The sequence below is a fragment of the Topomyia yanbarensis genome, chromosome 1, assembly GCF_030247195.1.
Source record: "Topomyia yanbarensis strain Yona2022 chromosome 1, ASM3024719v1, whole genome shotgun sequence".
Classification (NCBI taxonomy): domain Eukaryota; kingdom Metazoa; phylum Arthropoda; class Insecta; order Diptera; family Culicidae; genus Topomyia; species Topomyia yanbarensis.
In genome coordinates this window covers 70,665,057-70,684,206 of record NC_080670.1, presented here as the reverse complement: position 1 = coordinate 70,684,206, position 19,150 = coordinate 70,665,057, and the positions used below count along the sequence as shown (strand labels likewise).

Genomic DNA, 19,150 nt, shown 5'->3' with positions numbered 1-19,150 from the left:
TTCTAAAAACGAAATCAGCATAAGCCTTACGGACCTGTATAAATCGAAAAATATTGAGCTGTACCAAGAAGTAACGGAATTTGTGAAACAAGCTTAGCTAAATCTGTAAACAAAAGTGTGAAAAGAAAATGACCAGACGTCACACAAACACCGCTGGGATCACCAATTTTCTGGCCATATAGTCTGAGCTACTGGGCCAAAACAAACTGAAGCTGACAGATGGCAGCTTCGATCAGAGAAAAGAAGAAGAAGAAGAAACCGCTTCTGGGCGTGAGAGTAGGGTGGTAGTATAAAAATACGAGGGATTGTATACTATTCCCCCGAAAATCATTCCCCAGAAAGCCATTCCCCAGAATTCCACTCCCCAGAATATCATCCCCCAGAATATACTATTCCCCAGAAAGTCATTTCCCAGAATGTACCATTCCCCAGAATTCCATACCCCAGAATGCACCATCTCCCAGAAAGTCATTCCCCAGAAAAGTTTTTTTATTGATTTGATCTTTTCAAACGTACTACTCGTTCCCACTTCCATCGAACGACATTCTTCGATTCGGTCACATTTGAAATGATTTGCATTGTCTTGAAACCAGAAGTTAGGATGACATTATTTATTCCGAATTTAAATAAAGAATAGCTGACTTTCCCGAAAAATCATTTCACAGAAGCTAAAATACCGAAGTGTTTTCCCCAGAAAGAACTATTCTCCAGAAAACCATATCCAGGATGATATAACCATTTCCCAGACATTTTTTTTGAAGTGGGAAATTTTTTTTGATGAAAATCAAAACATTTTTTCAGTATGTTGGCCATATTGCTCCTCTCGAAAAGTGCACTGGTAGCAGCATTAGATAATAGCAATATTTTTACTTTTCTTTTAATGATATAAACATACATATAGGACAAATCGCAAAATTCAGCACAGGTGTTTTTCAGTGCCATTTAACAACAACCATAGAAAGCGGTAGCCCCCTTCCTAGGATCCAAAAGAATGTAACAGTGTTATGTAAGTAAGGTTGTGTGGCGAAACAAATACTTTGTATATTACCTAAGTCAAGGAACTGATGCATGATGCACGATGTTAAGCTGGTACGGATAAGCCGTCGAAAGCGGCGGCTCCTCGCAAAATATCATTGCACCAATTCGGCCAAAACACTAGCTGATCTAACGCTAGATGTCGACCGCCAGAGGGCACGGAAGTTCAATGATGATGTTTTTATTTTCATCTGTCAAAACGCATTGGAAAGTAAATTCTAAATTTTTTAAATTCAATCAATATTATAATTAAACGTTATTTCTTCTAATGAAAAGTAATATTGGTGAAGAAAATATGTTTCCTACCTCTGAAAAATATCCAGATGGTGAATTTCTTGTTACTTCACTCACATTTGTTCTTCCGGTTTCAATTTATACTAAAATGAAATTCAGAGATTGAAATTTCGCTAGAAAACGCGAAGGTGGGCAAAAATCACTGGATTGAAGAGTGTAGTTGTTGGTAGTCGAGGTTATCCACTGATAAGTCCAATTTCTAGATAAACATTTTCCATATCTAAAACACCCAACCTAACCTCAACAATACAAAAATAATTCTGGATCTCAATAATTCGTATCAATGCAAGAAAATGTTTTCATCATCATTTGACTAGTACCGAAAATGAAATCCAGTTGGCGCATCGAGCGAAAAAGTTTCACGTTTGAGAGCCAATACGCGGTTCCAACCATTCATTTACAAATTAGTCAACCCTCAACCAGGGTTGCCAAAAATACAGAATAATCTGTATTTATACAGATTTTTCAGTCATTTTCAGACCAAGAATCTGTATGTACAGATATACAGATTTTTCCGTGTATGTACAGATACACAGATTTTTGAGAAGTGATGTTACAAATACTGTTTTTAGACATATTTTTTCAGTTTCAGTAATGCTTCCTCTCTGTCTCTCTCAGCTTAGCCCACTATATTAAAATATATCTTCACTTTTAAGATTGGTCGCTCACTCTGAAGACAAAAGTTTGTAATACACTCAGGTTAGCACCCAGCAAACGTCTGGCTGAAGTCTACTTCCAGAAACGTTAACGGCCAATTTCTTCAAATGAATGAAACAATTTTCGGAAAATTGGTCACCAGCAACCTGAAAACTGGTTTTCATTCAGTGAAGAAATTGGCCGTAATTGTAATGCTCTGTGTCTTTGTTAATTCTCAATTTTTCCGAGAATTCGACAGCTGCATTGGTCGACTTAATGTATATAACATTATATATCAACAAAAGTCATTAAATGAAGAAGAAAATTATTTTTCAATTGCGCACATTGCTAAAGTTCAAGTTTCTGGATGTAAAATATCAGAACGACTTGTAGTGTTTTTTATAAAAATGTAAACAGGTCCTTGCTTGACTGATTTAAATCACAAGAATTAATAACTTCGATAGATTATCCAGCAAAAGGTTAAACGACTCAACAGATTCGATACAGATATCGACACAGATTTTGCGAAGAGTAAATACAGATGAAAAGATTTTTTAGGACAAAAATACAGATTTAATTTTGGCAACCCTGCCCTCAACTAATAATATATTCAATTCAAAATGATCGCTAACATTGACGAATAATTGTTGTCGAGTATTATGTCTGTAACTCTGTGGTATAAGTACCATTTGGCGTAAGGTATGAAAATACTTTCAAATGTATTTAGTCTAACCTATTTGAGTAAATCGAGCAATCGGGTGAATCGTACATTTGCGCACGAAACATTCCCAATACAAAAGAAAGATAAATCAATAGTAATTCTTCAAAAGGGCTAATGAGACTTTTGTAAACAAACTTATTTCGCTCATTATTCCGCTACCGAGTTGAATTTCATAAAAAATACACATGAATCAACATCTTTATCCTTGGTAGAATCAATTTCAAATGTTTTCTGTGTTGAAATGATACCAAATTAGGAGAAATCAGCAAAACAAAAGTTTGTTTACAAATCTTATTAGCCCTATTCAAATGTTGATATGGAAATGCTCTAAAAACCCACGAAACCATTTGTCAAAATATGCATTCATTTCGATTTTAATATGGATTCAAACAAAGCTCCAAAGAAGGAATCAACATATATGTTTGAATAAACCGGGCAGACGAAAAAATCACAAGTTTGCGTGCAAGAGTTGCTTGGCGTACAAATTCAAAGAACTGCTCATGTTTGAAAGAAGGAACCAAGTCCTATGTTCGAGTAAACCGGCTATACGAGAGGATAACAGGTTTGCTTGCGAGAAGCCGCCGCTTTCGACGGCACATCCTCAGCAGCTTAACACCGCATAAGTTCTTTTAATTAGGTATGCGTAAACCTTTGGCTTAACCACAAATAATGAATAAAAACTATAACTTTTCTGGGGAATGGGGCATTCTGGGGAATGACTTTCGGGGGAATGGGGCATTCTGGATAATGGTTTTCTAGGGTTTGGTACATTCTGGGAAATGTCTTTCTGGGGAATGGTACATTCTGGGGAAGGGAATTCTGGGGAATGGCTTTCTGGGAAATGGCTTTCGGGGGAATGGTATACAACCATACGAGGTCTCCGTATGCGTACTTTAAAGCAGAATTTACACCTATCCGATCCGTTTCAGTGCCGGTTCAGTTCCGTGCACGGACGCCAAAATTCTTTCATACACTTCAAATGCAAGCATTCACACTTGTCCGGGACGGCGCCGTGCCGGACAAGTGTGAACGCTTGCATTTGATTTGTATGAAAGAATATTGGCGTCCGTGCACGGAACTGAACCGGCACTGAAACGGATCGGATAGGTGTAAATTCGGCTTAAACGTCAAATATCTCAATATGGATTTTTGAATGACTGAGTATTTGCACTGCATGTCCATGAAGTCCGTGAGTCTACAAATGAAAATATTTACAGTTATTGTGATCATAAAGCAAAGCAAATAAAATTTACATTGAACATGAACAAAAATTTGACTAAAATACCTAAACACTGGTGGAATGAGCAGGTGGAAGACGCTTGGTTAAAGAAAACAGAAGCGAGAAGGCAATTTATTAGAATATCGAGCCAAACAAATCTAATAGAATTCAAGAAGAGAGCTGCTGCCTTTCAAAGGTTGAAGAGAGAAGAAATAAAAAATAAAATAAATGAATTTCCAAACGAGATAAACCCCTTCGCTAGTTCCAAGGAGCTGTGGGAGAAAGTTGGAAGACTGACAGGAAAACGGATTAAAAAGAAGGAAAACAACGTAATGAACGATGATAAAGAAGCTGCAGAGGCTTTCCTAGACGAGCACTTTGGTCGACACGATCCACAACCGTGGATAGTGCCAATAACATAACAAGCCCATCGGGAAAGAGGCCCATCAGCCTGGTGCCTACAATAACAAAAGTTATCCACACAGCAATTCTAGAGAGATTAGAGACATTTATGGACGAAAAGAACATTCTACCAACAACATCTTTTGGTTTCAGAAAAGGTCTTTCTACCAACACAGGTCTGGCTTTTGTGATGAACGCAGTAAAAAGCTTCAAACGACAAAGCATGAAAGTAGCTCTAATGTGTTGATTTGAGCAACGCATTTAACGCAGTTAAACCAAACCTACCGGAGAACACGCTCGTCGAGCTGAACGTCCCAGCGGAACTAACCACTTGGATAGCGAGCTTTCTGCAGAACAGACGATTAAGCCTACAAATACGCGAAACGACTATCTCGAGAACCATCAACAATGGGTTACCTCAAGGTGATATCCTCTCACCGACGCTGTTTAACATTTACACCCTATGTCTGCATAACATAGATGATGACGATGTTATTCTAGTTCAGTATGCTGACGATTTCGGTATCCTGGTGAAGGGCAGAACATTAGAAGGCTTAAACAATACCGCCCAAAACTATATAGATAGTTTTCAAATGCAAGCATTCACACTTGTCCCGGACGGCGCCGTGCCGGATAAGTGTGAACGCTTGCATTTGATTTGTATGAAAGAATATTGGCGTCCGTGCACGGAACTGAACCGGCACTGAAACGGATCGGATAGGTGTAAATTCGGCTTAAACGTCAAATATCTTAATATGGATTTTTATGAATGACTGAGTATTTGCACTGCATGTCCATGAAGTCCGTGAGTCTACAAATGATAATATTTACATTTATTGTGATCATAAAGCAAAGCAAATAAAATTTACATTGAACATGAACAAAAATTTGACTAAAAATTTTCATTCTGAACGAATTTAAATAGCTTTGTTTGGTGTGTTCTATAATCATCATCGTCATCATGACACTCTCTGAAGCAACTATGACAGAACAAGTCGCCACCGCAGCTGATACATCGTATAACAGCATTTTCGTTACAAATTATACACCACGGTAGTTCTTTCAGTTCGGACGGATCTATTGGATCGGGAATATCCAGGCTATTCAGCACACCATCACAATTTCCTACATGCTTTTTGGACTCGATCGCTGCTTCTTCCAAAAATTGTTTAGCCAACTCCTCAGCCGCCTTTTCTTCGTTTTCTTCTTCTTGGGTTACGCCCGAAGACGTTTGGTGAACTCTAACATTTGGCTCGTCTTTCAGTGCAGACAAACGCTTTTCAATATCATCGATCGCAGCCAATCGATAGTTGCTAATGGCATTGTACATGTGATGTTCCTCTGTAAACTGCTTCAATAAATCCATTGTTTTTTCCTCTTGATTTCTGTTATCTCTTTGCATGAAAAAAGTTCTGTTAGATTCGGTGTAATCTATATGTTTTACTCCTCTTAACGCGGCAAGTCGTTTTTCTATATCACTCACTGTTGTTTCTGAAGAAGTTGACGCTTGCTTGGTTTCGTGTGCATTTTGTTTCAATGAAGCTAGTCTCTTGCGAATATGGCCATCCGCGTCTACTATCGAGTTAACAAGCGGTTTTGCATGTACAGTTGCTGATATTATTGTACTGGACTTCGATTCAATAGGAGCATCCAGAACAGAAGAATCGCTAGAGAAAATAAAAGAAAATTTGTTGTAATGTGGATTCTGGGGTAAATGCTTAAATTAAATTTTATTTTCTTATACTCAATAATTATTATTGTCACATCTACATCCAGGGCTATATTCTCATCTGTTTTCATAATTGTAAGTCATTTCACGACATTGAAAACCATAACAATGCCGAAGAAAATGAAAGGGCACGATAATGGTATTAGTGGACCTTTCACAGGCTTTTAATTACGGAAGCTATCACACTCAATTAGACTCAGTAATTTCCCAACAGCTGTGTAGTCAGCCAATTTAGAAACTAATATCTCAGTGAAGTTAGATTTGTTTGGTGATTTTCGGTGAAATATTTTAAATATTAACCGGATGCTGGACGCACTAACCTATTGGTTAGTCGGGCGAACGCCGGTGGTTATAGGGGGAGATTTTGACGCTTGAGCAGTGGAGTACACACAGCGACAACCAGCCCACTACACCAATGGTCGGCGGAATTGCATTGGACATTTTTGTGGAAGCACTACCCAGTAAAGTTCAGCCGGAAATGAACTGAAATTCTGGCTGGTTCCAGTTCGTATTCCGGCTCCAGTGCAACAACCGATTCTAACTAGAATCGGTTGTGTCACTGGAGCCGGAATACGAACTGAAACCAGCCAGAATTCCGGTTCATTTCCGGCTGAGCTTAACTGGGTAGGTGCTGACAGCCCAGGTCTAGGGGCAGATCGAGCAGATCACTTGTGATGCATTTTTAAAAATCAGCGAAATTAAATGCATTTCTTTCCATCAAAATAGAAATTTGTAATGCATTTTGCGTTGCGTGCAATGTATTTTGCGTTGCGTGTAAGACGTCAAAACCCTACAAAATCATTTCTGCGACGGAGTGCAAAGTTGATGCAAAAAAGGAAATTAAATGCATTTTTTCTAAGTTGATGCAAATTTGTTATACATTCCTAGAATGATCTGCCCCTGGGCCCAGGTCCTATTTCAAATTTCGAGAGACCTCAAAGACCAGCATTCAATGGTTAGCGTACTAGGCTAGGCTTAGGCCATTACAGTAATAAATAGTAAACCTGTTTTGCATCCTTCCACTATGCATTTGAACTTTTGGAGTTCATCACTTCAGCAGAAACTGTTTGGGACGGAATGTGCTCCAAAACAATCATCGGTCCTTATTTTTTCAAAGAGGGAGAGACCATCGACAACGCACGCTACTGTGCGATTTAAGCGCACTTTGTCTATCCAGAAATGCTTGAAGAAGGTCTGAAAAACTTCTATTTTCAACAAGACAGGGCACCTTACCACACCGCAATCAAGTTCTTACAGAGCAAATTCCCAGGACGCGTTGTCTCAAAAATGGTGATTTGGAATGCCCTCCTCGTTCCCCGGATTTAACGGCGCCAGACTTTTCTGTGGGGTTATTTGAAAAGTAAAGTGTATTCTAGCTAACCTGCATCTTGACGAACTCAAAGCTAATATACGAGCTGAAATTGCGGCGATTAAGCCCGAAACGCTATCCAATGTCATGCAAAATGCAAAAGAGCTACTTTTTGTGTATCAAATGGGGGTGGTCATTTAACCGACGTTGTATTCTAAACCTAGTTTATAATAAATGGGATAAAATATCCTAAAAAAACTTGTTCACTTGTGAAAAAGGCTAAAAATGGCGGAGTTGTTAATTGTTGAAAAAGGATACATCCAGCTGGCGCACCCTGTACAATCTGCTGGGATAATTGGGAAATTAAACATACAAATCTTGAAGCCCAACTAGCAAAGCTTGAAATTAAATTCGGTCTACAGGCGGCGCCAGAACAAGAATCACAAACCGGAGTGGACAAGAGGAGCCAAAACCAGGAGTGAAAACCTAAGAGTCAAAACCAACTTGGATTGCTTTGATTTTTTTACTCACTCCCAGAAACGTGCATAACAATGATTGGTTTCCACCGCTCCTTTGGAAACAGGCCCCTTGGTGTGAAATGCGTGGTTTATTTGAAACACTGGGAAAGGGTCATCCTCAACAGGCCGACGACCTATGCTGATAGTGAGAACGGACTAACGCAGAGGCAGTTCGGGTTCCGGAAAGGGATATCAACGGAGGACGCTATCTGCATAGTCATCGCAAGTGCGAAGAATGAAGCAATGAAGCAAAAGAGAAAGGACTACTGCGCCGTGGTAACGATAGATATGAAGAACGCGTTAGCCATTGCCAGCAGGGGTAGTGCTGCACAGAATGCAGGTTCCGCACAACCTGTAGAAGGTTCTGAAAAGTTAATTCCAGAACAGAATACTGGTCTACGAAACGAACATGGGGCAGAGGTCGATTAGGGTCACGGCGGGAGTACCTCAGGGCTCCATACTCGGCCCAACGCTCTGGAATATACTGTATAACGGAGTGGAACTGCCCAAGAAAGTTGAGATCGTCGGCTTTGCAGATGATGTCCTGCCGATAACCGGTGAGACCCTTGAGGAGGTGGAGGAGACAATAGACATCGTGGAAACCTGAATGCCTGACCACAGAGAAAGACGTCCATCTTTAGCATTCAACTTGTGTAAAAATTCTCGAAGGTAGTTGGAATATCTCCCCCAGGTACGCTACTGTCGTCATGTTTTTAGTGGCTGAGTTCGACTGAATTGACAGCGATTATACCTCTACCAAATCAAACCATTCCGAAACCGGTTCGGACTTCTGAGTGGATTCACTCTGGATTTTTTAGCCAGATTCCATACTGAATCTATTGAGGATTTCGAACCGGTTGCGGAATGGATTCGACGGATAGTTGGGATTAGTTGGTGTGGCGGCCCTAGTGCTTTAACGCATATTAATTCAAAATTTAACACAAATTTTAATAACATACATGTTCGATCATGGATGTCTGTTCTCTGTGGCCTGACGTCAAGTTGCAGCTGGCTTACCACAAGACCGAGGTAATGCTGGTTAGCAATCGTAAAAAAATCCAGCGTGTCGATAGCAGCGTCGGGGGACAAACCATCCCATCGATGCGTACGCTGAAGAACTTGGGTGTGATGGTTGACGATCGGTTAAATTACAACAGTCATGTCGACTATGTATGTGAGAAGGCTGCAAGGACAACTAACGATTTAGCAAGGACAATGCCGAATAACGGAGGACCAAGAGGCAACACGATACATCTCCTGGCGGGTGTCTCATCCACAATACTGAGGTATGATGTACCGGCCTGGATTGCTGTGCTGAACTCAAAGCGGAACCGAACGAAGTGGACAAGCACTTTTCGCCTAATGGCTGTTCGTGTCGCGAGTGCGTACAGAACGATATCGTAACAGGCGGTATGCGTAATTGCCTGGATGATTCCCATGTACAACCCCCTGGCTGGGGGCGTGGAATGCTACCAGTGGAGAAATGCACGTAATGCAAGATGATTGGTCTGAGCGGATTCGTTGGCTAAGTGACAGCAATAGTGGGACAATGCGGGGAAATGAAAGTGGAACCACCGACTCATCCTAAATGTGTCTGCTTGGGTACATAGCATGGAGAAATGAACTTTCATTTGACGCAGTTTCTGGCCGGGCGTGGATGCTTCCGAAAGTACCTGGATCGGTTTGGATACGCTTCGTTACCCCTTTTCCCAGAGTGTGTGCACGTGCAAGACACTGAAACACGTGGTCTTCGTATGCCATAGGTTCGAAGAATACCGAAGGGGTATGTCTGGTGTGACAGAAGACAATATCGTCGAAGAGATGTGCCAGGACGAGCATATCTGGGACGCTGTCAACAGTTGTTTTGGGCATATTCTTCGAGGTGCAAAGGAAGTGGCGAAGAGACCAAAAAAGTAGCGCCATTAGCTAGAACCACAAATTGGATCTCGGGAGAAATTATGCCACCGGGCAACTCTCCGATGGTGTAGACTGAAATTTTAAAAATTTTCACATTTAAAAAATATAGAAAAATTCAAGTTGGGCACTTTCAAGGAAAAAAGTTATTTGAAAAAACTTTTCATTGTCCAAACTGATTTTTTTCAGTGTATTTTTATTTTTGACAGTTGGTAGGGAACATGATTATCTATCTTGGAACAAAATTTCATCCAGATCAAAAATGGGTTTTTTTTTGTAAATCGACTTTAAATTTTTAAAATTGATTTTTTTAGTGCAGGATTCAATGAAGAATTTTTTCAATATTTTTATTTGAAAATTTGACTAATTTTGCGAAAATCACTCTATAGCTAATTGAAAAAAATGGTAAAAAAAAGTTTGGCCCGTTTCAAAAGACAGTCTAGATCATTTTTGGGAAAACAAAGTATGCAAAGTGGCTTTTTGTGACAAAGTCTTCATGTACACGCAAACGAAAAACTACCTGAAATTGAGTTCTTTTGACTCAATCTCGGGGTATCGTGGAGGAAGATAAAATTAGGTGTTGGAGGTAGTTTCCATTTAACCACGGCAAAAATTACAACTCATTGATAGGTTTTTTGTACTCAAATTTAAGTTGAATTTACCTAATTTTGAGTATACCCCAAACAACTCAAAAGTACCTTCCTCCACGGAAGATCTCGACTGAGTCGAATCTCTCGCTTTATTTTTGACAACACTAATAAGTGCGAAAGCGACGCACAACTCAAAAGTAAGTTAAAAGAACTTATTCTGGAGGTTGTTTTATTTGACCGTGTACAGAAAGTTTCATTAAAATCTGAAGGGGTGCTGCCAACTCCGAGTACGATTTGGCGCGAAATTCGTCAAAGTCGTAAGTAATTTATAGTACTCGAAATACAAGTTTTGTATTTCGGGGACAAATATTTTGATTTAAAATGCCCTAGAATTGGTACTAATTGATTTGAGCAGTCGAAGACAAAAAACCAGTGTGAAAAGCATTATTGATCGATATTTGTTTTTGCCCTTAATATTTAAAAAACTTGAAATAATTCTCAACACCTCACGTTTGATTTTTATTTGAACATTATAATGTGCTTTTTGCTAATTTCACATTTTCCACAAATAAAAAAAAATCTAAAAGTTTACGACTTTTGGGGAGGGGGGTGTCGGTAAAAGTCTACTAGGAGGGAGGGGGGTTCAAAAAATCTGAAATTTCGATCTACGTGGTTTATGAATGGTCCCTTAATACATGTCCTTTCAAAATGTTTGTCGATTTTTATCAACATTTTCATTATAACAGCAAATTGCGTGCAAAATAAGCCCATTTCATGACAAATATAGTGTTAGTTTCGTTTCGAATTTTATATGTCAAGGGGAGCATAAAGACAAGTTATCTCAGTTTACAATCGTGCAGCTGCCAATGATTCTAAGAACCATACGTTCATCTAAATTACTAAATTTTGTTTGGTTGAATCCGAAGTGAAAATTTAATTCAGCTTCCAAACCTAGTGGCACATCACTTGTGATGCATTTTTTAAAATCAGCTAAATTAAATGCATTTCTTTCCATCAAAATAGAAATTCGTAATGTATTTTGCGTTGCGTGCAATGTATTTTGCGTTGCGCGTAAGACATCAAAACCCTACAAAAAATCAGCCCTGCATTCAACAAAACGTCGAACAAAGTGAATCAGCGTAGGACGTTTGTTAAACAAAATTTTCTGCGAGGGAGTGCAAAGTTGATGCAAAAATAAAAATTAAATGCATTTTTTCTAATTTGATGCAAATTTGTTATACATTTCTAGAGTGATCTGCCCCTAGTTCCAAACTAAGTCTACTAGTTAGCAACATTCAGGGCCGTCGACAGCCGCGATGGGCCCCAAGGCTTGTATTACTGCCGGGCCCTTTACAACCTTAGTTCAGTATGAGTTAGTACCTCTTCAGCCATGAGAAACTCGTGAGTCCGTAGTTTCTAATAGTCTTTGGTTGACTCATATTGCCACATCCACAGATAGCGTGCCAGACAGGTGAATTTCGACAGCTTCCTGTTCCTGTTAGCTACGAGTTTTTCAATTTGCGGGTGCTCAGGAAACAGAAATCAGTAGCCTCTAGCTCAAATAGCACGTTCCCCATGTTGATCGGAGATTTGTGCCTTGCCATGATTCGTCTTTTCATGATTTTCCTGATGGGAAGAATTGGGGAAGCGGTAAGCTTAGTGGTAAGGAATATATCCAAGAGACCACGAAGCATTATTTAATGGCTTTAGATATGTTCTATATTCGCATACAAAACATATTCTTTGCGGCTTCAAAATTCTATAAAGCTCATTAAAGCACACTTAGTGTCGAAAAAGACGAAAGAATGTGCCAGAATAGAGCTAATTCAGAAGCACCATAATGGCTATCAGCAATGTTAAAATAGAGCTGTGTTTTTTTAAATAATTTCGCTTCTTTATCGACACAGCAAAAGAAAAAATTCCCTTTCGATAACGTATCCACCCTTCTTCTTTTCTTTTCTTTCTTTTGTTTGACATGCCGACTGATTAAATTAACGAATTAGTGCCTGGGATGGGATTCCATCCGTAGTCGAAAACCTCGTCTCAATTTGGTATACGCGTTCGATCACCCAAGTAACCATAAGCACTAATTTAAAGCTCTAGATTGACTTTAAGTTAGCATTCCTATTGCTAACTAGCCGTATACAAGTATTTTTAATGCTTCAATGCACTTAAAATTTGAAGCATTAAATCTAGCACTATATCGACATACAGAACATACACATCGCACTAAAAAGCTTTTGAAGATAAATGCTACGAAACTTTTATAGAAAACTCTAAGTGCTCGTTGCTCTTTCTCCAACGTTTCGATCCTTTTTGGACCTTTTTCAAGGAAACGAGAATTTTTGTGTGTTCTGTTGTCGTTTTGTTCATGCTAAACAATCTAGCTGACACACTATCATTTATCAATAGGGCTGTTAGACCCACTCGTTGTAATTAATGTTTAAACTAGACATTTATAATTGGACTACGATTGGCGTCACTGCACTATTTTATCAAGATCTCCGTTCACTCTCATTTTGTGTCTGTTAAAAATACGTATATAACGTAAAATCAAAATAGAAATTATGCATGATTCTTCGAAAAAAATTCAATTAAACGTCTAGGTAGAGTTTGGAATAAACCGAATATACAAGTAAATCTTCGCACAGATCAGTGATCAAACACGTATACAACATTGAGACGAGCTTTTCGACTGGGGATTGAACCCCATTTATATAGGCACTAAATCGTCAATTTAAATAGTCGGCACATCAAACGAAAGAAGAGCGAAAGGGTGAGTGTATTATCGAAAGTTTATATTTTCTTTTGCTGCATCGATAAAGAAGGAAAAGTTATTTTTAAACGGCTCTATATTAACATTGACAGCCATTAAGATGCTTCTGAACTAGCTCTATTCTGGCACACTAAGTGTGCTTTAATCATCTCTATTGAACTATGAAGCTGTAAAGCATATATTTTGCATGAAAATTTAGAACATATCTAAAGCCATTACGTAATGCTTCGTGGTTACTTGGGCGAGGCCCAAAATCACCGTTTTTTCTCACAATGCACTTTTAGAAGAAAATTCCTTGAACGTGCTATAAAAATACAACAATTATCCATTTAATCACCGGTTAATTAAGGTCAGTCTACCTTCTCATCTCGCCCAGAGTAGAAACTAAAAATCGTTCCGCTATAGATGCACGGCAAAATCCAACTTTTTCATACGTAACCATGTCATGCGGATCGACCGAAAATGGGACGATACTGGTTATACAACCATGGTAGCTTCCTATGCGCGAATTCTACAAAAAGACACTGCACCACGGAAAATTTTGTGCAAAACCTGCTAAGAACAGCCCACCTATTATAACCAAAAACAGCACACCGTTGTCTTATGCCAAACCACAGACGGCTACAAAACCAATATCTATGGATCTGACACGAACAAATATTCACTCAAAAACAATCACGACCAGTGTCTCTAAGCCAACAACCGGCACCACCAGCAAAGAAGCGAACGTAGAAGAGGACGGATCCGTACGCTCGCATTTTTGTTTGACGCTCTATTGCTTTCTTCGAAAATACTTTGAATTAGCTTCTCAATATTTTGTAGTGTATTCCATCAATTCAAGCAATAAAGCTCGTTTTTTAACTTGAACACAAAGTAGGCAAATCCTTCAAAAACGTGTTGTTTAACAAATGTCAACTATCAAATAAAGTTTGCATTTTTATACTTCGATCATATAACAATTTAATAAAGCGAATGATTATAAAGAAATTACTGCAGTGGAGACCCAATTTTATCAGCACCCAACTTTAACAGCCCACGATTTTATCTACCCACGATTTTATCAGCTTTTTGTCCCGATTTTATCAGCTTCATATGAAAATTGATAATTGGTAGTTTTATGGGCTCTAGCAGACGAACCAAGTTGAATTCGAGTAAATCCTTTCTTGGGCATATATTTCTTATCTTGAGATCCGAAAAATGCAAAAATAAAAATGTCATTTTTTTTAAATTTTGCGCTGTCAGACCCCGTTAAGGGGGAACTTAAAGAAAATAATCAGAAAAGGTTACGAGGCTATATCTAAGAACTAAATATTTTAAGAACTTCGGTTTATTAAAAAATGTGTCCCGATTTTATCAATGTCCCTATTTTATCAGCTTAAAATTCGCCAAAGGGCTGATAAAAACGGGTCTTCACTCCTTCTTCCGGGTCAAACCGCGGGCCCCCAAATACAACCCGGGCCCCGGGGCAATTGCCGTGGCTGCCTCCCCCTCTCATCGGGCCTGGCAACATTAGCTAATTAATGTAGCAAGTTAAATCCGCATACAAAATTTTTTCGTATTTGTGTGAACTTGTAATTCCGCGAATCGTAAAATTTACCTCATGAAAAACCGCATCAAAAGTAACTTGTTTGAATTTAAATTCATTTTGTTTGGGAATGGAGGATCATTAAATTGTTTTCTATAAACAATGGGTTTTAAACTTAATGCTACCTCGCACAACTTTGTAGCGATTCTGCTGGGAAGAATCGATGAAACTTCCAATTTTCATTCATCCTGGTGTTCGCTCACGGTAACGCTCACGAATCCTATCCCATCCCACCCGCTCGTCACACTTCGTCACAAATTTGGTATTCCCTCCCTACCCCCCAAAATGTTACGTCATTTATGCATGGCCCCTAAGGTTCAACTTCGAGTTAAATTACAATATATTTCTATTTTTATTTATTCTGGTTGCAGTTGAAAATCGAAATAGTGAACTTGCGCCATTCGATTTTTTCCTATTTTCAGCGTGCGGAACTGAAGCGCAACTGGTGTAGATGATGCGCAAGTTGATTCTTTAACATGTACACAAGATGCACTTTAGTTGCCTACTCTGCAAATAGGGAAAAAACGAAAAGCGTAAATCAATTCATCGATTTTCAACTGCAACCAGAATAAATGACTTAAAATTAGCGAATATTTTAGCCACGCTTCGATTTTCGTGTTTCCATTTCGATCAATGCATACCGTTTTAAACAACAGCCAGTACGGTGCCAGGGACCATGTATAAATGACGTAGCACTTTAGGGGGTAGAGGGGTGTAGCAAATTTGTGACGAGTTGGAATATTGTGACAAAATGCTACAAGGGGGAGGGAGAGGTTGAAATCCGCCGAAAAAAGTTGCGTCATTTGTGTACGTCCCCAATGTGTACGGTTACGATATGCGTCGAGCTAACTAGGGCTCAACATTTTCGATACGCACAAATTTTAATCTTTTATGCGAAACGAGTACCTAAAAAAATCGAAATGAGCGAGAGTGTGCCTGTGTAAATACACCGAGCTTCAAGGTGTTCCACGAAGCTCAAAACAATCGGCTTTCCAAATTTGAGAACCTTCGATTTGTTTTTTTGTCAGGTTATAAACTCTAGTGTCGCAAAAAGCAACGCAGTACTAGATTCATCGCAACGGCATGCTCTCAACTAGCACTGAGTGCCGTAACTCTCAAGTTGTGGTGTGCAAAGCAGTACACTGCGCACTGCATAATTTAAATATATCTGTCGGCTACTGCTATCGTCTCCGCTCCGACGTTCGACCAGAGAATGAGCTCGCCTGTTCAGATCAGCCAGTTACTTTATTTAATATTTCGTAGTATAATACATATTACAAACTTATGAAGCGATATAGAATTCTTCTTTTCATCTTTGAGTTGCTTTGAAGTTTGTAGTTTACTCTTTAGAGAGACTGTTCAAATGTGATGAGCTCGCCCGAACAATGCTGAAAGTTATATATCCGAGGATGACGCCATCGGCAAAATCAATACAGCTAATCAGAGCCATGGAAAGGAGACATCACGAGCGCTTGACCGCTGAATGCCTAGACCTGTCGTAGTCCCCACCCCCAGCGGTAGCAGTGATCAAATGCAGCACTCATCGCAGCGCATTGTCAACATGCCTGATTGCTACTGCTGATCTTTACGGCCTGACATTCGACGGGAGAATGAACTCGCTCTTACTTTTTCTTTCTTTATTTTTATTTACGTGAATGAACTCGCTCGAGGAATGATATTCTTTAAATAGTCGAGGATGACGTCATTCATAGAAGCGTAGTGTGCTAGGTGCTCAAATCTGCCGTACGAGACGCTATAGGCACGATGTTATTTGTCTGGTAAACGAGCAACAACTGATTCAAAAAGGCACGCGGCACATTTATATATAACTTGTGTTCGTTTGAGTCACTAAGGTGCTCCCTATTGTCGGCTCTGCCGGGGATAGATTGACTTATGTATGGGAGTTTTCACGTTTTCCGAGATCTCTTCATTTTTATTAGTTTTTCAATACTGTGCTATTGAAATACAAAAACACTATAGCAATAAAACATAATTTCAGTTAATTCCGAATTGTTTGGTGATAACCAGACGGAAATCCGTTCATAAATAACAAAGTTATTAGCGTTCAAAATAGTGACGCAAAAACGTGACATCGTTTGATTTTAGATTTTAGAATGACACCCCGCCCCAGATAGTGCAGTAAGACATTTTCAATGTCAAAATATGTAAATAACTGTTCTGGTATCGAAACCTCTACCAAAAATCTAACCGATAATAAAGGCTTCGCGAAAATGAAAGTATTTGAGCTGTTAGCCCTAATAAAAAAGGTTGCGCACGCATATGGCGTCATTGAATCCTGAAATTTATGACGCAGTGCCTCTGTGTTATAACATCCCAATATCATATGCGTATATAATCCAGGATACTATGACCAGTGGTGCAAATTTTCATTTTCAAATGCCAACTTTCAACTCAATCAAACCCAACCATGATTCAAAATTCAAAGCCTCCCTTAATCATTCACTTTCAAGTTGGCGGGATTTCCCTAACCAAACCGTACGTCTTCATTTCAAATTGATGCTTTTTCATTCACCAACCAAAGTTGTCATCTGCTCTGTAGAGGCCAGTTTAGGTTAAATGTTGACATAATTTGCGTTTACAAGCCTACATGAACAGTAAGAAGCATGTTCAGAGTAGTTTTGCTTGAAAAACCTAATCAATATCCCAGTACAGAGATATTCACAGGGTAAATGAAATCGAAAATGAATGGAAAATGATTGAGTAGCTCGGCCGTTTGAATGAATGATGTAAACGAATAGCTGCGAATTGAACATAGTAGGGCATGATTTGAGATTTGTTCTTCCTTCAAGTTCAAAACAACCTGGTGAAAATTTGCAGCTCTGACTATGACACAGTACAGATTTCGGACGTTGAGACACTAGGATGATTACGGACTTTAAGACGTACATTTAATTTCGGAGCTTATGCCGCTCTCTTGTACTGATGCTCTTGTGCTGCCTGTTAAAAAAGGACTGCATTGGATTATCGATAACTTTTGAACAATTATACATCTACCACATCGATGGAATATTTAATATCCATCTTTTTTAATAAAAAGTAACATTTTACTAAAACTTTGTTTTAAATTTATTTAAAGATATTCATTAAGGTGGCACGAGGATGTATGAAAAAAAATTAAAGGGTTGTGTACAGGACACGACCACGGTGACATTGAAAATGTAGCTTTTTTCAAGAGCGTGTAAATGAATTTTATCTATGTTACAATTTTCATATGTTACAATTTGCTATATACCCTTCCCATCAAAACATAATTTATTGAAGGTCTTTTAACGTTAATCTATTAATCAAGTATCTCACTAGATGATTGGCATTATTTGGCTGATCCATATAGTAAAAATAGGCTGGTCTGTCCAGAAAATATATTCAAATAAACCTGTGATGCGGAAGCCCACGCCCGCCAACGGAAATATACAGATTCTCCATGAAATATGAAATTTCATTTTCCATTTAAATTTTCAATAATGTACTAATGAACTTAAGTAAACAATCTTAAGTTTAAGTATTTCTTGATCGATTAGTGGTGGAAAAAATGAAATTATTTGATAAATTACATTGTTATGCAACGTTCGCACTACCAGTTAAAACGGGTTTTTATGCTATCTTGTTGACATTTTTCTTGTTGCTAATTATTAAAACGTGTTATAACTCTGTAGTGTAATCATTGTATTATTAAACCAATTCTGCAGCGTTTTATGTTATATAGGTGTTTTATGTGGTAATAGGATTGACATAATTATATCTTCAGTACAGCGGTTTGTTTCATAATTTAAAACAGATTTATTTTAAAATTTAAAATAGTATACCCAACCGTTCTATTTGTTGTATTCTTTAAAACGCAATTAGAACTGTGTTTTAAATACATAGGGTAGGACAGATATTCTGACTGGATAAACTGGGAAAACTATTTTAAGTCCTGTAACGCTTAAGACATGGCTTGAATTTGAATCGAAAAAGAACACCCGCTTAAACTGCTGCTGGGACGTTAAGTTCTGTTTTAAAATTTTCCGTTGTGTGCAGTACGAAACAAAAGTGTTTGAAATTAGAAAACAAAAAGTTCTGCTGGGAATGTGTAACCCGTCAGGGTAACAATTTAGCACTGGGTGGAAATATACCTATTTGTGCGTACTCTCTCCGTAGAGTGTATTGTTATTGCAACATAACTCACCGCTGGTCATTATGCTCGTTCATGTTTTTGATGTAAATTTCGTTTAAATAATAGTCCATGAACGTTGTTATTAGTCCAGATAGGTGTAGTAATTTTTGTTGTGTATTTGTAAATAAATAGCATAGGGTTTAGTTAGGTTACCGCTCTCCTTTCGCTGCAAAAGTGGTCTGACTATGCTGTGCTATAGCGATGACAGCTATGCGGCGGTACGTTTTTTTGGTGCTGGTTTTGGTGTT

General features: G+C 38.6%; 1 protein-coding gene across 2 annotated transcripts in view; it reads right to left on the bottom strand.

Annotated features, from left to right (window-relative positions):
* Positions 1 to 3,749: 3,749 nt before the first annotated feature.
* The window catches only part of LOC131677889 (abscission/NoCut checkpoint regulator), a 58,475-nt gene continuing 43,074 nt past the window's right edge, over positions 3,750 to 19,150 (bottom strand). The window contains exons 3-4 of one of the 2 annotated variants that reach the window (XM_058957979.1): positions 5,177 to 5,974; positions 3,750 to 5,118 (exon numbers count right to left, since the gene is read on the bottom strand). In XM_058957979.1, the coding sequence (XP_058813962.1) occupies positions 5,200 to 5,974 (775 nt within the window). In that variant the 3' untranslated portion in view covers positions 3,750 to 5,118; positions 5,177 to 5,199. The other variant, XM_058957978.1, reaches the window with a different exon arrangement.